General features: G+C 36.4%; 1 protein-coding gene across 5 annotated transcripts in view; it reads left to right on the top strand.

The window, feature by feature from the left end:
• The window catches only part of NR3C2 (nuclear receptor subfamily 3 group C member 2), a 258,185-nt gene that overhangs the window by 238,925 nt on the left and 1,866 nt on the right, over positions 1-17,394 (top strand). The window contains exons 8-10 of one of the 5 annotated variants that reach the window (XR_005599519.1): positions 4,006-4,163; positions 13,684-13,794; positions 17,057-17,111. Coding sequence is in view for 4 of the 5 variants with exons in the window: in XM_039541767.1 (XP_039397701.1) it covers positions 4,006-4,163; positions 13,684-13,839 (314 nt within the window). In the remaining variant the exon portion in view is untranslated. Of the gene's footprint in view, positions 1-4,005; positions 4,164-6,509; positions 6,583-13,683; positions 17,302-17,394 lie in introns of those variants that run through there. The other 4 variants (XM_039541769.1, XM_039541771.1, XM_039541767.1 and 1 more) reach the window with 4 other exon arrangements.

Raw genomic sequence — 17,394 nt, 5'->3', positions numbered from 1 at the left:
TTTGGTGTACACTCTAGTTCATACCACCACAGTCCAAACTGTGAGGCAGTGTAGATATGCCCTCAGTGTTAATGACAACAGTGTTTAATAATTCATCTTTTTTAACTACTTCTTGTCTTATAACAGAAACAGTTAAAGAACTATAACCCCATTACAAATGTCTATAAAACAAACATTAAAACAGCATGAACATTTTCTGTATTTCCTTCCCCATCAGTGCTGATTCCCATCTGTTTTGCAAACAGAAACTTTCTTCTGTGTAATCAACCTCCTTTTTTCGTCTGATTCATTCAGTCACATCAAAAAAGGATTGTTTGTTATCATATCTTTCTTTGGTGCTTTGTGATGTCAAGATACTGCACTGTGACTTCACTGAATTAATCAGGCAGGAATTCCCCTATCACAAGGGGAGTCCCCATGTGGCACAGAGCTGATGGAGGGGGAATAAAGGGGGCATGACTAGAGAAAATGAGGTATGGCCAGAGCACCACTGCACTTGAGCTCTTCCTGGTTTCTGCTTGTTGAACTATTGGCAGCTGAGAGCAAGCCCAGGGCTGCTCTCACCTGGGTCAGAGGCCACTTCGGGTTTGTCTACATTGCAGCTAGGAGTGAGCCTCCTGGCCTGGGCTTGAGCTCATGCACTAAAAATACAGTGTGGACATTGTGGCTTGGGCTGGAAATTGGGATCTCAAGCCCTCCCAGCCTCATAGGTGTGAGCGCCCAAGCTCCAGGCCAAGACTTAGTGTCCACGCTGCTACTTTTAGCATGCTAGTTCAAACCTGCTAGCATAAGTCTGTCTGCCTGGGGTGGGAGGCTCACTCCCAGCTGCAGTGTCAACATACCTTTTGGCTCTTAGCCAGCTCCATACTAGAACCCCTCCCAGGTCCAGTGCCAAGTGGATCTCATTAGCACCCGACATTCCCTCTCCTCCCCTCAATAGGGACACAGGACAATTCTCTCCCTGGGAACAAGAAGAGAGAAAGAACAAACCACAAGTGAGAGATGTTAGTTATGCTGCTTAGTGCACTGCTGGAACATGCTCAGATACTATCTATGATTGTGAGAGTGGAATCAATGTACGATAGAACAGAGTAGAATAAAGAAGTGGATCTCCTGTTTTTGTAATTAGCAGTGAAAGGGGAGAAAGTATATAAAGTAATAATAGTTTAATTGCATATAGCAATTAATGTGATGGTAGTTGTTTCAGTAAGATAGATATGTATTATTCTACCTTTTTCTTAGACTATTAACAAATGGGTTTGAGGAGTTCATTGCAAGAACCTGTTGGGTAAAATAAATTACTTGGTTCATTCTGAAATGGACAATGATGTCCTTAGAAAATCTACACAGTTTTTTTTTTTTGTCAGTTTTGGGATAGTCTGATTATTTACATCGTGAAACTTTAATAGGGAGGAAGAAAGTTGGATAAAAAGAAAATGAAGATCGTGATAACACATATAGAATATTTTCTGTGATCAGCAATAATTCCAGTTTCTAATAACTTCACCTTGATACAATATTGTGATAGAAAATACCATGCTTGTTTTTATTTCTTTTTTTTAATTGAATCATGTCACGTGTAGCGTACTATTTGCTTTGAAACTTCTATGATGACCACATCAAGGAAGTTTCACTCCATTTACATGTGGAAGAAACCACACATTACATCTCAATTGTTTTCTTGCTTTTCCCCAGTCCATGAATCTTGGATGATTGCCAGTACCCCTTCTGCATTTAATAAGTAAAATCAGAAACACTCGGCAGACCTCCAAAATTTGGTGTTTTGCTTGACTTCCTTTTATTTGTGATTTTATTTCTTCTTTTTATAATCTGGCAGAGATGATGGTGTAATAATTTTCCAATATAACAGTAAAATAAAGAAATAAATTGACAGAAATAGAAGTATGGCTTTAATTCACATTTTTATAATGCCATTAGGAATGCAGGAGTTGTATTTTCCTACTTTTAATTGGATGGATTTGTAAATATTGAGGAAATAGTTAAGTCCTTGCATTTTATGCAAGTGCCCATAGCATGTTGTAACTATTTTATTTTTTACTGAAGGAGATTTGTATCTCCATCAAAGAAAGGTGATTGGTGTTTATTCACTCGATATGGACTTTGCTCACAAATCTATTTAAAACAATGGTTGTTTTGTATTAGCTGTCTTTGAATGTTGTGTGCCTTCAAGTTTATTATTGCAATAGAAAATGTGTAAAGAAATCTATTTACGGTTGGTTTGCAGATTGACACATTACCTGTTAGCTTGTCGAAACCAGAGGTTCTCATACTGTGCTCCCCAGGGCACTTGGTGGTCTTTCACAGGGTGCTTGCTGGTCACATGATCATAGATCTCTTCTTTATTTCCCACTGCTAAATTGCTTTAGTAGGCACCTAAAAAACTATTAAATTCATTCCTAACTCTATTCCATGTAAGTAATTTTGGTAGTAGCCACATGGACATTCTGTGATCACAGTGAGAGAGAAGGTGAACCATGGGATTAAGAGGGAGGGTGTCCATAGAACAGTCTCTGTTGAGATGTCATCCACACATTTAAAAAAACCTGTTCTAGGTAATCCTCTACCATAGTTAACTATTAGAAAATAAACTCACTTCTTGCACCTGAAATACTTAATTTTCTTGTTGCAGACCTGAGTTAATACAGCCAAGATTTTACATTTGTTTCGTGATTCAACAATATCTAAACAATTTAGTGAATACTAAAACATCATGATGTTGTTGAGAGTTATTAGTAACCTTTTCAAGGGCAGGTCCAGGATTCAGTTTTGGTCTGATCCTACAAACATTTACCACTGGGTGTAGTATCTATTACATTGAATAATCTGGTTGAAGTTTCTAAATAAATAATGGTACGCTCATTACCATGATTAGGTCCACTGAAGTCAGTCAAACTGCTCACAGAAATCAGTACTACAGTAGAACCTCAGAGTCACGAACTGACCAGTCAACCACACGTCTCATTTGGAACCAGAAATATGCAATCAGACAGCAGCAGAGACAAAAACAGAGAAAAGCAAATACAGTGCTTAAATGTAAACTACTAAAAAAAAATGGAGATTTCAAAAATATTTGACAGGGTAAGGAAACTGTTTCTGTGCTTGTTTCATTTAAATTAAGATGATTAAAAGCATTGGTTTTTCTTCTGCATAGTAAAGTTTCAAAGCTGTATTAAGTCAAGTTCCGTTGTCAACTTTTGAAAGAACAACCATAAAGTTTTGTTCAGTTACCAACATTGCAGAGTTCTGAACCACCACCATTCCCCAGGTGTTCATAACTCTGAGGTTCTACGCATGCTCAGTAGAATTTCAGAAATGGGCCCTTCACTAGTACAGATGAGAATTTTAAAGGGGTGTTAAGAAGAAAGCTTTCATTGAGACTGCAGACATATTATCTGGTCAAATATTTAAGCAGAATGTGAACTTAGAAAAAATACTCTTGCTCTGCATTAGCATGATGGCTCTCTTTAAGATGTCACACACATGCTCAATAATCTCCTAACCTTCCGACATTGTTTGATTGCCTAAGAAATGTGTTATTTGATGTAGCTTTACCACACTTGGCAGTTATAATTTGAGTACAGTACAATATCAAAGCAATTGCAAGTATGTGCTGTACATTGCCCCTCCCCGCAAGTATAGTATAGCAGACAAGTGGTGGTATGTAGTGTCTTCAGTTCTAGAGAGAGACTCCTGCTCCCTCTGCTATTGTTTTGTGCTTAGGTCAAATGCAAAAATCATTTCAGTGGGTGGCTAGTATGTGCTGTATTTTCAAGATGCTGTCCTGCCCCATGTAACCCTTCTGCGTATACTAATCCACATACACAGATCTGGAAAGGACTCTTGTATCATTTGAAAATGTTTATGATGCTCCCACACAACACAAAAACACTTCTATAACCCTTCAACCATTAACTTTATAATGTAGTTAATATAAGAATACTCAATAAAATGAATATTAATACGAAGATGTCATTTTACTGGCAGTTCCCAAGGATGGCCTCAAAAGCCAAGCTGCATTTGAAGAAATGAGGGCAAATTACATCAAAGAACTAAGGAAGATGGTAACTAAATGTCCAAGTAACTCTGGACAAAGCTGGCAACGATTTTACCAATTGACTAAGCTTCTGGACTCCATGCATGATGTAAGTATAACCCATCAGGGAGCTTATAGCATATAAGGTGGTATCTTTAAGAAGGATTAAAGAAAAAATCTTTCCCTTAAGGTAAACTAGTAATTATTCATTACACTAACCAGCAGGAAAGCAATAGGCAATCAGTTTTCAAAGAGTCTGTTAGAAGTTTCTGGACAAATTTAGGGGAAAATTGCACATAAAATTAAAAAAATAAAAACCTTTAAGGGCCAGGTTTTGATACTTTTATTCATGTGAATAGTACCTCACAACACGAATAGTCATGTTGAAGTCAACAGAACTATTCGCTGAGTCAAGTCTTACTCAATATGAGTAAAAGTACTGGAATCTGGCCCTGTACCAGCAGATGAATGGTGTAAACCATTTTTTCAGAGACCGAGATTAGTGAAATATGCAGTGTGTTGTTAAAATTTAAGGAACCTGAGTCAGTTCACAACGCAAGGTGTTGTGTTAGAGTTTCACCCTTTTTGTAATTTAAGAACTGGTTTGTTAATAAAATGTTTACTTCACTGTTGAACAAATATGTGACCCGTAACAACTGCTAATCTCATAACTCAATCTTTCTAAAACATTTGTTAATGGTTTAGAGTCAACTTGGGTACCTTGAAGTTTTGCTGAGCTTTCAGATCCAGCATTAATTGAATTTTAATTATTTCTGTCCCTCCATTTTGTTTCAAAGGTATTTTGTGATGTAGAGGTTTACCTTGTAACCACCAGTTATCTATCAGTAAAAACTGTTTAAACTGTATAGCAAAAGAAAGCAAACACTCTCATTCTATCATGATGTGGCACAAAAATAATTTTGCTGTGAGCTGCATGTTGAATGTTGGGCCCTAATTGTAGAAGCTGCATATAAATGTCTCTTTTGTACGTGTCTTAGTTTTCATTTTTGTGGACGTAGTGCAGTGCAGTTTAGGTCAGATCTGTAAGAGAGCCTGAGGTGTGTTTACAGAATGTATATTCAGAATTATTTTTCAAATATTATTCTGTTGTTCATTAAATCATTTAAAATCTCAGTGGGAGGAAAAGGATATTATTAGTACTGCAGTAATAGCTCATTCGTTAGAGATCAGTTTTGTTCATTGTGCCAACGAAGGATGTTTTACTGTTTGGTTTGAAGGAATGGGCTTGGTGATGAAAGAAAGTCATTTGCAAGTTGTTACATATGAATCTCCACAGCAGTTCATACATTCCTCCCATGCCCCTGCTTTTGTAATATTTTTCATACATTTCATTGAAAGTTACATAATTGTCTTCCGAAATACAGAGTTTGTGTTTTATTTGGTAATTCTTTTGTACTTTTTTAAAAAAGGAGAATTGTGTGGATGGGAAGTAATAGCTAACAGAATTCTACAGTTATTTAAAATAATACAGTATTCTAAAGTAATCACCCAAAACACTACATGAGTATTGTAACCTATAGTGTTTTGATCAAATCACTTCAGAATGCTGTGGGATTCTACTTAATTTTTAGTAAGGATCAGATTTGATGATGCCATTTTCATTATATTACATTTTATTTTAGTATAAACAAGTTAAGAAGGAATTTTTAAAGAAGGTCTTGCTGTCAGTATTCTCTTTAAAACAGCCAGCTGTCTGCACAACACTGCTATTTTTTGCAACTTACCAGACAAGCACTTATTTTTCTCCTTACAGTTTACTTTTTACTTGAATTGGCTTGATTGTTCCCAAGGATGTGTGTTAATCCAAAAGAAGACTAATCTCAATATCAAAATTGGCCAAATGATAAATTAATTTAGACAAAGCACATCACAATAATTTTACAGTAATGAGATGAGAATTGCCCTGTGGAGAGTGGAATTTCTCAGCTCTTATCATGGAAATGCAGATTTTTTTTTTTTCTAAAATCCTCAGTACAGGTCAATACTTTTCAACTGTCACCAGCATAATTTTAACTTTCATTCCATGTAATTTTAAAGGATCAGAATATACTTGGTCCTGTGACTGCTCTAACCACAGCTGAAATTCCATGTTTGTATCCCTGCTGCAGATACAGCATTGGCATTTGCAGCACAAGCCTGAAGGGACCTCTGTAGAATTCATGCTTATTCAGTCCTGCTGCTGCCTCCAGCTTTTTCATTAGAGCAAGGCAGCATGTCATTATTTGTGGAGTTTACTTTACCTGGGTGTAGTGCCACACAATCATATAGTTTCTTTGTATCTTAAGACTTGCTTTTATTAACCTCATTCTTAAATATTTTTTTAAGGACTATATAAAATAAGAAAGTTGAATACTGCATGATACTATATTTGGGTTAAATAATACGAATAGCATAATAACCAATGAGATGGTTTTACACTGATCAATGCTTTCAGCCTTTCATCCACATGGTGAGCATATGTGCAGACAAAAAAGTGCCAAGATAAGGAAAAAAGAAAGGAAGAGCAGGTAGGCAGTAAAGTATTTGAAAATATCAGCAACTTTAAGCAATGACTCATAAAACCTCCAAGCACAGAAAACAAAACTGAAGAACAGAAGAACAAAGCCATTCTTGAACGGCTCAGATGAAGATATATGCATCAGATAGCTGGAATACAAATAACAACAATCATATTCACTCACAGTTTTATCAGTGTTGTGGGGACCAACATATTAATCCACATTTCCCTTTTTCAGGGATTTTCTTTTTAACAATTCTGACTGTCATAAGCAAATTTCTAATTATTTCATTAAACAGCATTGTTTGTTCAGAACCATAATGCAGTGAGGCTAGTTGATTCCATTTCCTAACCAAATTGGTAAGCAGTTCAGTCTCAGACTCAGGGATGACCCAGGGTATTTGAGAGAGAGCGAGCGAGAGCCAGTTCTTGTTTGTGATCAGCCAACTAGCATGCAGGAACATAAGAAACAGATGCATTACATGTGCTATCAAAATTTTCATTTGGATTTTCAACATCTCCTGTAGCAAGTCTGCTTTGAGGGCAAGGGCTGTATCATGACAATCTTTAATATATGTTTCAGCAGTTCTCAAAACAAAAGTTTTCAGTTTCAGTCTGACTGATATTTAAACAGACTTTCAGTTCTAAGCACTTTTGTTTCGATGCAGTGTCATTAAACCCTAACATGAACCTACCCTTTGGCATAGCGTGATGAGTATTGCACTGTTGTTTGCTTGTTGATATTTTCAGCCTGATAAAAATAAACTCTTTAAGGACCATGCTGCTGAATCATTAATATTTATGGTTCCTGAAGGGAATACTGTACAGCTAAAGTGGATCTTCCCATACACTCAGGCTGTGAGAACAAAGATTTTACTTCTCTGAAAAAAGCTGATATTGGTGGTACAATACAGTGTGTCATGAATTCACAGGAGAATTACTTTACATGAAAACACAGAGGCTTTGTGCTTGTCCCTGATATTGTAACTAATTCTAGGGAGAAATTACTCACTCTGTGCTGTTACCCAAACACTGCCTTAAATTATTTGAATTTGTTAATTTTCTAGTTGATTATGAAATCATGGTTTCCATAGATGTAGTCTTAATCATAATGATACTGTAGGTAAACTTTGAGAGGAGTCAAGGAGTGACTGTAAAATTTCATGCCATAGACAGAGAGGGATTTCTAAGTGAAAGCACTGGCTCATCTTGCCAGTGTAGGGAAAGGGCTCAGCATGGTAATGTGCATCTTTGCAGCCTGAAGCAGTTTTTGTTACTCCTCATTTGTTACAAGGTTGTGGTGAAAAGCATAAGGCTGAAATCTGGATGACTATTTGCCACAAAAATGCCACACATGCTTACGGTCCACTGTAACTGTGTTGTCTTTGGTGATGGAATGATGTTCATTTCTCTGAATTCGAAGAGTAATATAGGTGAGAGTTTCATAGAAAAAACAAATAATGACAAATTGAAGTTTAGTTAATAGGGGATTAATCTTTCGAATTTCACAGATCTTAAATATAGAGTGCAGATGCGAAGACTGGTTATTGAGACAGTAATCATTGTTACATAAAGATGCAGGAATCTTAATAAGCCTACTTTAGTCTTAAAAATGTTTAAATGCAGTGTGTTTTTTGTGAAACACATTGCCTGTTCATGAATTAGGTAGAAATGACAATTATTCATTAATGATTGATGTGGTAAAGTGAGACTCTCTGTCCAGGTATATCATCAAATCACTCTTAAAAGCCACCATAGTTAGTTCATTAGGCGGATAGCAACTTTTCATGTCTTACTGTGGTTTAAGTGACATTGAAGTAAATATTATGAATTCTGTCTTTATAACAAAATGCACACTGTAGGCACCATCACCTGGGTTTTATTTTATTTATTTATTTAGGGGTGCTTATGGGGCGAGGTTTATTGCATACACCAAGATACAAAGCCACATTTTATTGCATTATATCAAAGTGAGCTAGACAACAACTTCATATAATTGGTAGGAGTGATCTATTGTTTTTTTCCTCTGGCAAGAGTGTGACTAATAAGAATTTTGAAGGAAGTAGAAATTATTTATTCTATATACTCGCAGCTAAGCAAGCAAAACCTTATCATCAAGTAACTCTTCAGTAATGTAATAGTTTTTTAACAATTAATGGTTGTAAAAATAAATAATTTCTGTCCAAGATTCTATTTGTGAAATCAGTGGTGCCTTCATTCACACTGCTTAATTAGAGTGTTGCCGTTCACATAGCTCTAGTAGAGGTGGTATCAGCACTTCCATTATAAACTCCTGCTTTCACGGGAGGAAATGGGATAAAATGTAACAGCAAATTCTCAGCACACTGTGATGTATATAACTGCTTGCATTCCCTTAGTTTAATTCAAACCTCACTAAATCTCAGTTGCTGTAATTTAAATGATGGTCTGTCAGAGGGGTAAGTTAAAGAAAGGGGCTAGTTTAGCATAAGCCTACCAGCTGCTTGGTGTGTGTGTTACTGCAAAAGAGACTCCTTTTTATACAGGTTGAAGTGAATCCTAACGTAAGCGGCTCTGAGTCAGCATGGGGGAGTTAAATGACTTGTCTAGCATTACACAGGAACTCTGTGGCAGAGGCAGGGATAGAATTAATTTAACCAGGGCAGCCTTAACTATGAGAATCTCCTTTCTTTTCCTCTTACACACCTTCTCATTTCTGCAACAAGTGCATCGGGGTCCTACAGGCAACAGCCTTCTTCACTACACAAGCCTACTTCATCCCCAGAGCAGGCTTATCCTGTGCATTGGGTGAGGGTGGGGTCCTCTGAAAAGTTTGGTTTAGGTGAGTGTGTTGCACAGGAACTCTGTGGCAGGGATGTGTGCTGTACTGGGCACAGACTCTTCTTTCCATATCCCCTGAGTTTAACTCCTTCTGCTTAATCCCCTCAAACCTGTCCCTGCCCAGTCCTGTCCTGTCTCTTCCCCACCCCTGAGTCCTTGTCAGAGTCCAGTTCTCCTTGCCTGCCCTGTCCCAGTCTCCACTATTCAAGCTTCTCATCCCAATTCCAGTCTCCTTGCCCAGCTGTCTTAGTATAAAGCCCAATCTCCCCTCCACCTGACTCCCAGTCTCTCCACTTCTCAGTCACCTAACTAAAACATTCAAAGTTGTGAGATGGAAAAACTATATTTTTAAATTACAGGTAAAGTATTGTTGAGATGTGTTTGTATCTATCTGTAAGTGTAAATGCCAGCATTATCACTAGAATGAATACACATTCACACTTTTGTACAGGATTCTTGCATTTTTAAGTATAGAGACTAGGGTTAACCAGAGCAGAGTCAAGTATTTTGTAGAATCATAGATGCTAGGGTTGGAAAAGTTCCTTAAAGTCACCCAGTCCAACTCCCTGCCTTGAGCAGGATCAACGTCCATGGTATTCTCACCAAGATTATTCATATCTGTATTGGTGGGACTGAACAACTTCACAAGACTGTTCATTCTAGTGATTGTTTGCCCTCATTAAAGGTGCAACTATAGTTGTCCCCAGATTAAATTATAAACATATATGAAATACCGTGCTGTGTGGCAGTTAAGGTTTGTCTGCAGAATTATACCTAGTACATTAAAAAGCAAGGAAATGAGAAAGAAGTCACCTAAGCTTATATCCTCACCTCCCACCTCTGGATACACAAACTTGACAACTAGTAGTACAACCGCTCTGCACGATAGATCTCTCTCATAGGTATTCCAGTCTTCTATCACCCCTCCTGCAGATTCCACCCCACCCACACTGACCAATGACTCATCATTTATGCTCAGTTTCATGAAACTATACATGTTCAGATTTGAGTGAGAGGGTGGTGAAAGGCATCGTCACTGCAGGGGCAGAGTTAAGGTTGTATCTTCTGGTCTGTGTATGGTGGAGAAGTAGACAGGATAGGTATGATGTATGGTCCTAGTTGCCTTCACTTTTTATTTCCTTTTTTTGTGTTTTTCTGTACACTATTTGTAGTTATACAACTTTCTTCCAATTTTTCAAAGTGTGTATATTGAAAAGCAATATATGTTTTCTTGAAATAGAGATAAACATCCATCGTGTTACTTTTGTGTACCTGATAGGTATTTGTGTGTGTGTATACATACACACACACACACAAAATCAGGATGGTGTAACATGATCTCTGTTTAATGTACCCACAAAATTTTCAATTGTTAGCTCATTGCTCATCAGCTGTTTTTCACCATCTTTATGTAGCATACATAACACAAGCCCACTTCCCCGATTATCCATTGCAAAGTTCTAGCTGATATTAAAGTGATCCTATAACTTATTGACTTGTGCTGGTAAAGTTTGTCCTTTGTTTGCAGAATTACTTACATATTTGCAAGGACAATTATGAAAATATTGAAAACAGAATTAGAAAAGTTCATACTTCTATATACAGTAACATGTTGATACATTTCAAACCTCAGCCTTTTCATTAGATTTTCTTTATTCAGCAATCTTCTAATTATCCCTTTATTTTTGAGCCCTACTTTCGTCTTTTCCAGTGTGTCATTTTGCATTGTGTGTTTCAAATATACAATAGACTTTATTCACAAGGAGGGGGAGCCATGACCCGGGGGAGGCTTGTAACACAGGGAAATCTAAACACAAGTCGAAAATAAATAAATCCAACCCAGGAAAAAATAAGGGTAAAAAAAAAAACCCACCTACTTACAAGAAAAAGCCTAGTAGCCTGAAAATGCACCTGCTGAGAAGCACTTCCCACATGATACATACAGTGGGGATTGTATTGAAAATTCAGTATTTCAAGCCTCCTGCTGGTAGCCATCATTTTGCTGAAAAGTGACTGAGTGAGCTAACAGCTACTCAAATTAGTTAGTTTGCATCCAGCTTTCTGAAAAGAACTGTGAACATTACATACTTTGCTTATCTCACAGCACATTTTACTATTCTATTCAGATTCTGATCCTGTGTTGTCTGTGTGGTATTTGAATGTTCTGCATTAACATAGGGAGGGGCCCTCCATGTGGAAGGGAAGATTCAGCTATCTCCCTGGCACTTCCCCTCCATCCCTAGACTCTCCAGCAACCTCTCCACACTGTCCATACAGGGAGAGGCGATGTGGAAAGGAAATGCCTAGTATTATTTCCCTCCCAGCCCCACACAGTTCCAAGTTGTATTATATATTCTCTCTCTCTCTCACACACACACACACACACTCTCTCTCTCTCTCTCTCTCTCTCACACACACACACACACACTCTCTCTCTCTCTCTCTCTCCCCCCTCCACCCCACAAAGTGAGTGAAAACAGTTCCAAGTTGTATTATTCTCTCTCTCTCCTCCAAAGTGAGTGAAAATTCTGATTTAGTAATATTTTACACCCCCGGGCATAAATGATTAACCAAGAAGAAGTGAGATTCAGACCATTGATCTAATACCTGTCAAATGGGCTCCAGTGTAAATAGATAAAACCTGCTGAAGGAGTCAGGACTCTGCAAATTACATGCACAACCTTAAGTCTTCCCACTTGTATGTATGCATGCTGTAGAGTTTTTAATTACATGATCACATACTCTCTCACATTATATAATATAATACACCTTTTTTTTCTGACCAACTCGTTGGTAGGAATAGAAGTAAGTGGTGCAAGATGCTTAAAAATGATGTAGGGCTCTGCAGGATTATTCCCTCAAGTTGTTTTACTTGGGTCTGCATGGCATAAATAGTTATACACAGTAATGAAAATGTATATATGAACATAGATAAGATTTGCACAATATGTTATGGTATTTGAGAAAATTTCTAATCATGTAGTTAAAGTCTATCATAATGCAAGCACACACGGGAGTAGAATTAAGTCATGCAAAACTTTTAGTCATGTAACTTTAAAGTTGCTCTAACAAACAGGTTTTTTTTAAAATGGAATATTCTGTAGCTTTTAGTCAATGGAGCAGCACATAAAGCAGTGAAGATAGGTGAATGTACAAAGCCAGATGTGCCTGGCCATAGGGAACAATGATTTAATGACTTGCAGTGGGAAAATGTGCTAACTCAGATCAAGATTCAGGTCTCTTGTTTGCTGGCAAACACAAGGTGCCCAAATCTATTCTGTGATTTTGTCCACACCATTCTGACTTTAACAAGTGATGTCAGTTAGTCCAAGGCAGAAATCATAGATGACTTAACTTACTGTAGGACTTTACAAGCTTGTTAGACAGTTGCTATTTTTGAAATGCCATTCTTTTGCTGCTATTACTACTATAACCTAGTATTTGTTTGTAATAAGGGAATGCACAATTTAATAAATTGTCTTTAGCTTTCTAGTTGCCCCGCAGCCCATCTCGTCTATAGCAAAGAGAAATTGCAGTTTGTGATTTTCTATCACAGAATTGCAAGAGACAGAAAAAAAAATCCCATTTTAAAATGTCATAAAGACAGAGCTAAATGCTGTGGCCCCCTTCTTGTAATGTATTCACATATGCCAGTATAGACCAAAATGAAGACTCTAATCTGCAATGAAGAAAAATCTGTGTGAAAGAAAGTTTGAGACAGTCAGATTAGCATTGTCAGTTCTTTGAGATGTACTATATTTTTTCATTGCCAAAATAATAGACAGCTGTCTGCCTTTTGGCATCCCAACCTAACTTGCTCTTCTTCTAAATGTTCAAGGGGGCCCTGTTATATTGGGATTTCAAAATGACAGCCAGAGAAAGTCACTCTTTGAGGGATCTATGCTAAGGTTATCTCCATGCTTGTCCTCCCTGGTCAGAGTTGGCTGAAGTATTGTGATCATTATGAAATATGAGTTGTAAGATGCAACTTTCACCTAGACAACCATGTGGAAAATTGTAATTGCAGTTTTATAGAAAATACCTTTGCCCTTAATCAAATCTTCATGTATGTGAAATCAAAGAAAAGTGCAGCTACTCAGAACCTCTGCAAGTCAAACCTATGTTATCTTGGTTTCACTCCATTCCCCATTTGCTGATTTTCAGGGGGAAAAAGATAATCAGTAGAGCTGATGTTCCTTGGTAATATTCCAAAGTACTGTTATTGTCTATCTGTGGGCACAATTCATTTGATACATTTTCTAATAATCCTCTGCACTTTTTTGCATTTCAGCTTGTTAGTGACTTGTTAGAATTCTGTTTCTACACCTTCCGAGAGTCTCAGGCACTGAAAGTGGAGTTTCCAGCCATGCTGGTGGAAATCATCAGTGACCAGTTACCAAAGGTGGAGTCTGGAAATGCCAAGCCCCTGTACTTTCACAGGAAGTGATGGAAAATGTCTTAATAGAAGAACTTTGCCTTAAGTTTCCTTGTGTTATTCCACACCCATGAAGGACCCAAGAAACCACATTTTAAATGTGCTATTTACACTTGTTCAGCAGCCTCTGACTAGTCTAAAATCATGTGAAGGGTTTGGAAAACATTTGATCTGGATTTGGCAAGACCTAGATGTTTGAAAATTACCCCCTTACTCCCAACACTTAGAAAATGTTCCTGTTCCTCTGGATGAAAAGCCATATCTAGTCAATAACTCTTTGATTTTGATATTTTAACAGATGGAAGTTTTAAATATGCCATGTAGTTTCTGGTATTGTTTGCTTGTTTTAAAATGGTTCAAGGACTAATACAAACTTTTTAAAGCTTACCCCTTGGTTTGCACATAAAACGTAAAGTCAATATGGGGCATTAATATTCCTTTCTTGTAAAAATATATACAAAAAAACCCTGAAGTGTAAAGTAATAACAGAACATTTGGTGTGGAATACTCGTTATCCCCACCTGTGGCATTTGTTATCCTATGTTATCCATCATAGGTGATATACACTGTGTTAAGTGTCCATTTACTATTTAATTAAAAAGGATAAGATGTTAAAACAAATGCCTCAGTTTCAGTTTATAGTATCTATTGTGCTGGCTTTACAAATAATTTTTTGCAGTCTTTTGCTGTACAGTACATTGCTGTATGTATAAATTGTGAAGGACCTGAAATAAGGTGTAAGGAGCTTTTGTAAATGAGAAAAATCTTTAATGGTTAATAGGATGAACGGGAAAGTATTTTTGAAAGAATTCTATTTTGCTGGAGACTATTTAAGTACTATCTTTGTCTAAACAAACAAGGTAATTTTTTTTTTGTAAAGTGAAATGTTCTGCATGCATAATGAACCGTTTACAGTGTATTTAAGAAAGGGAAAGCTGTGCCTTTTTTAGCATCATATCTAATTTAGCATTTTACACTCTCTTGTAAATAACCACACAACCTTTTTCAGTTGTATTTAAGCCGATTTTTTGGTACATTTTTCTCCGTTTTTGTCTACTGCTTGCAAGTATATGTGACTTCAGCTCATTTTAGGAATACTGCTTCATGTTTCTGTAGGAAACTACACTATGTTGTGTTTGCAGCTTTATGGTGGTTTCATTTAACAAGATATTACCGTCTCTCAAAAGCTTTTGCCAGCTTTATGATGTGATGAGTTTCTGCCCTCTACTCCAGATTACTCAAGGAGATAAAAGCGAATCATAGGATGTTAAATGACTTTTTTTTTCCTTTTTCAAAATTAAAGTTTCCCAAATTTGCTGTTATTCCTTTTAATATTGAATGCATGTAACCTTTAAAGGTCCAGTTGTCACCTCTGATTTAGGAGAGTGAATTCCGATTATGGTTAAGGGAACATAGAGATCATTACAGTAAGTATACTAGATATATTTTGATTGGCAAGGATGAATGGTATGGTGCTGATAGTGGCAGATTATCTTGGTGGGGTTTTTAGTTATAAATTCAAAACATTAATGTAAAAATGTAAGCAGACCTACATCTAAACAGATACTTTCACTGTGAAAATTTCTATCTTAGTTCTCAATTTTTGCCTCAAAAACATGTCCTCTGGTGTAAAGCTATGAAAATGCACCTTTCATCAGGTGACTTTCACAATTTGTAAATAAATACAAAATTCTGGAGTAGAATAGAGACCAGTTGAACTTTTCTGAACATCATTGTTACTGTTATATACTAATTTGAATAGAATCATTTTTCAGCGAGTCATGATTCCTAAATTGTCTGTCTGGGCAAGAGCGACATTTTTGAGCTACAGCTGTCCCTGGACCAGTCAGAATGTAGCATTCTTATCATGGTAATCTAATAAATTTACCCCTCCCCCCCCTTTCTGATTCAAAACTCTGAGGTGTGCTTCTGGCACATGCAAGACAGAGTCAACACTGCTTGTCTTTTTAAATGACACCTGCCTTATGCAATGGGTAATCTGTAGAGGCTGTATTCAGAGAGGGGGATCTGATGGTATATATAAATGTATACATACATATATTATTTGCAATTTTGGAAGTCTAATTCATAGGTAGATCCTTAAATACAATCAACTGACCTGCACAGCAATATGAAAGCCACATGTCCAACATGATAAATACACAGCATGCAGACTGGTTGTTTACAGTAAAGAAATGGTCAGAAATCCTTTCATTTACTTTTTTTTTCTCTTTAAATACTGATAATGGAATTTCAGAAATAGCCAGGTTTGGGGTGAATACAGTCTGCAGCAGCTTTTTATATTAACAAAGTTACTAGCTCCTTTTCTATCTCTAAGTAACTTTGCTTGGTTAAAATAGCAAAGCCATATTCTAAACTTCACCGTTAAATGCCTGTCCCAGTACAAATTGTTGTCTGTTTGCTCTTATTTTTGTACCTTATTGCTTTTAATCTTGGTTTGGTACAATTCATAATTCACAGAAATTTCATATAATTAAAAACACACTAAATTAGTTTTAAAAAGCAATTTATATCTTTATGCAAAAACGTATGTCTGTCTTTGCAAACAACTGTAAGAAGATTACAATAAATCCTTTACTTTAATCACCTGTTGTTTATGAAACCATTCATTGATTTTTTTTGCTAGAAATCATTCAATAGATATAATTGGATACAGATGTTTTAAGAGACAGTATTCTCTTCTCCAGAACATTTAAGCAGAATAGCCATCTCACCTTAACTAACCAAATCTACAGCAAAAAATATAAAATACTGTTTTAAGCTACAACAAAGAAACGAAAATATTTTGAACTTGTTTAGAATGAAATAGGCATGTGTCTCCTGCAAAATATAAGACAAACTCAATGAAATTTCAAAATGTCTGTTTTAAAAGTGGGCTTACGCTGATTGCGTTAAATAATTTTGTTGCAAGGAAAGAATGGGGATATACAGCAAGAACATTGTATACACATTTAAAAATGTAAAATAGTTTTAATGTACTGCAGCGGGTATTTCAGGAATACTACATCACATTGTGCAACTCCTGAGTTGCACAAAATAAAATAGAAAGGCTAAAGTTTGTAAATCAAATTCTTATTAAAAAGATACTTTACAATAAAGCTAATTCACAGGGTGGTGTTTTCACTGACTTGTATAAACATTTATGAATTTAAAACAATCTACAATTAATGCACTTTTAATTGTTAAAGATTTGACTTTCTTTTTGTAGAGCAATGTTCTCAGCTGGAGGTCAATGACTTGATAAAATAGACAGCAGTTCTGAGGTCAGTGGAATGTTTAAGAATTCTTGGAGTTTAAATAGATTTTTGGATGAAAAATAAAAGCAGTCAGCACTATGGTGTAAACAGTAAAATCTATGCATAATGATGCATTTATAATTAGGGATTTGCTTCTGTATGGTTACAGCTTTTTAAATAAATAGAAAATATTGTTTGGTCTTTGTTAATGTCTGCAAGTACACTTTTTTTTTTAATATAAATTGTACAAATATACATGGATTAAAATGGTTTGATTGCAAGTATTCCTTGCACTTTAATCTTCACTAGC

The sequence above is a fragment of the Mauremys reevesii genome, linkage group 5 (genome assembly GCF_016161935.1).
Source record: "Mauremys reevesii isolate NIE-2019 linkage group 5, ASM1616193v1, whole genome shotgun sequence".
In the NCBI taxonomy this organism is placed as follows: Eukaryota; Metazoa; Chordata; order Testudines; family Geoemydidae; genus Mauremys; species Mauremys reevesii.
Note: the sequence above shows the minus strand (reverse complement) of the source record. Positions and strands in the feature narration are given on the sequence as shown.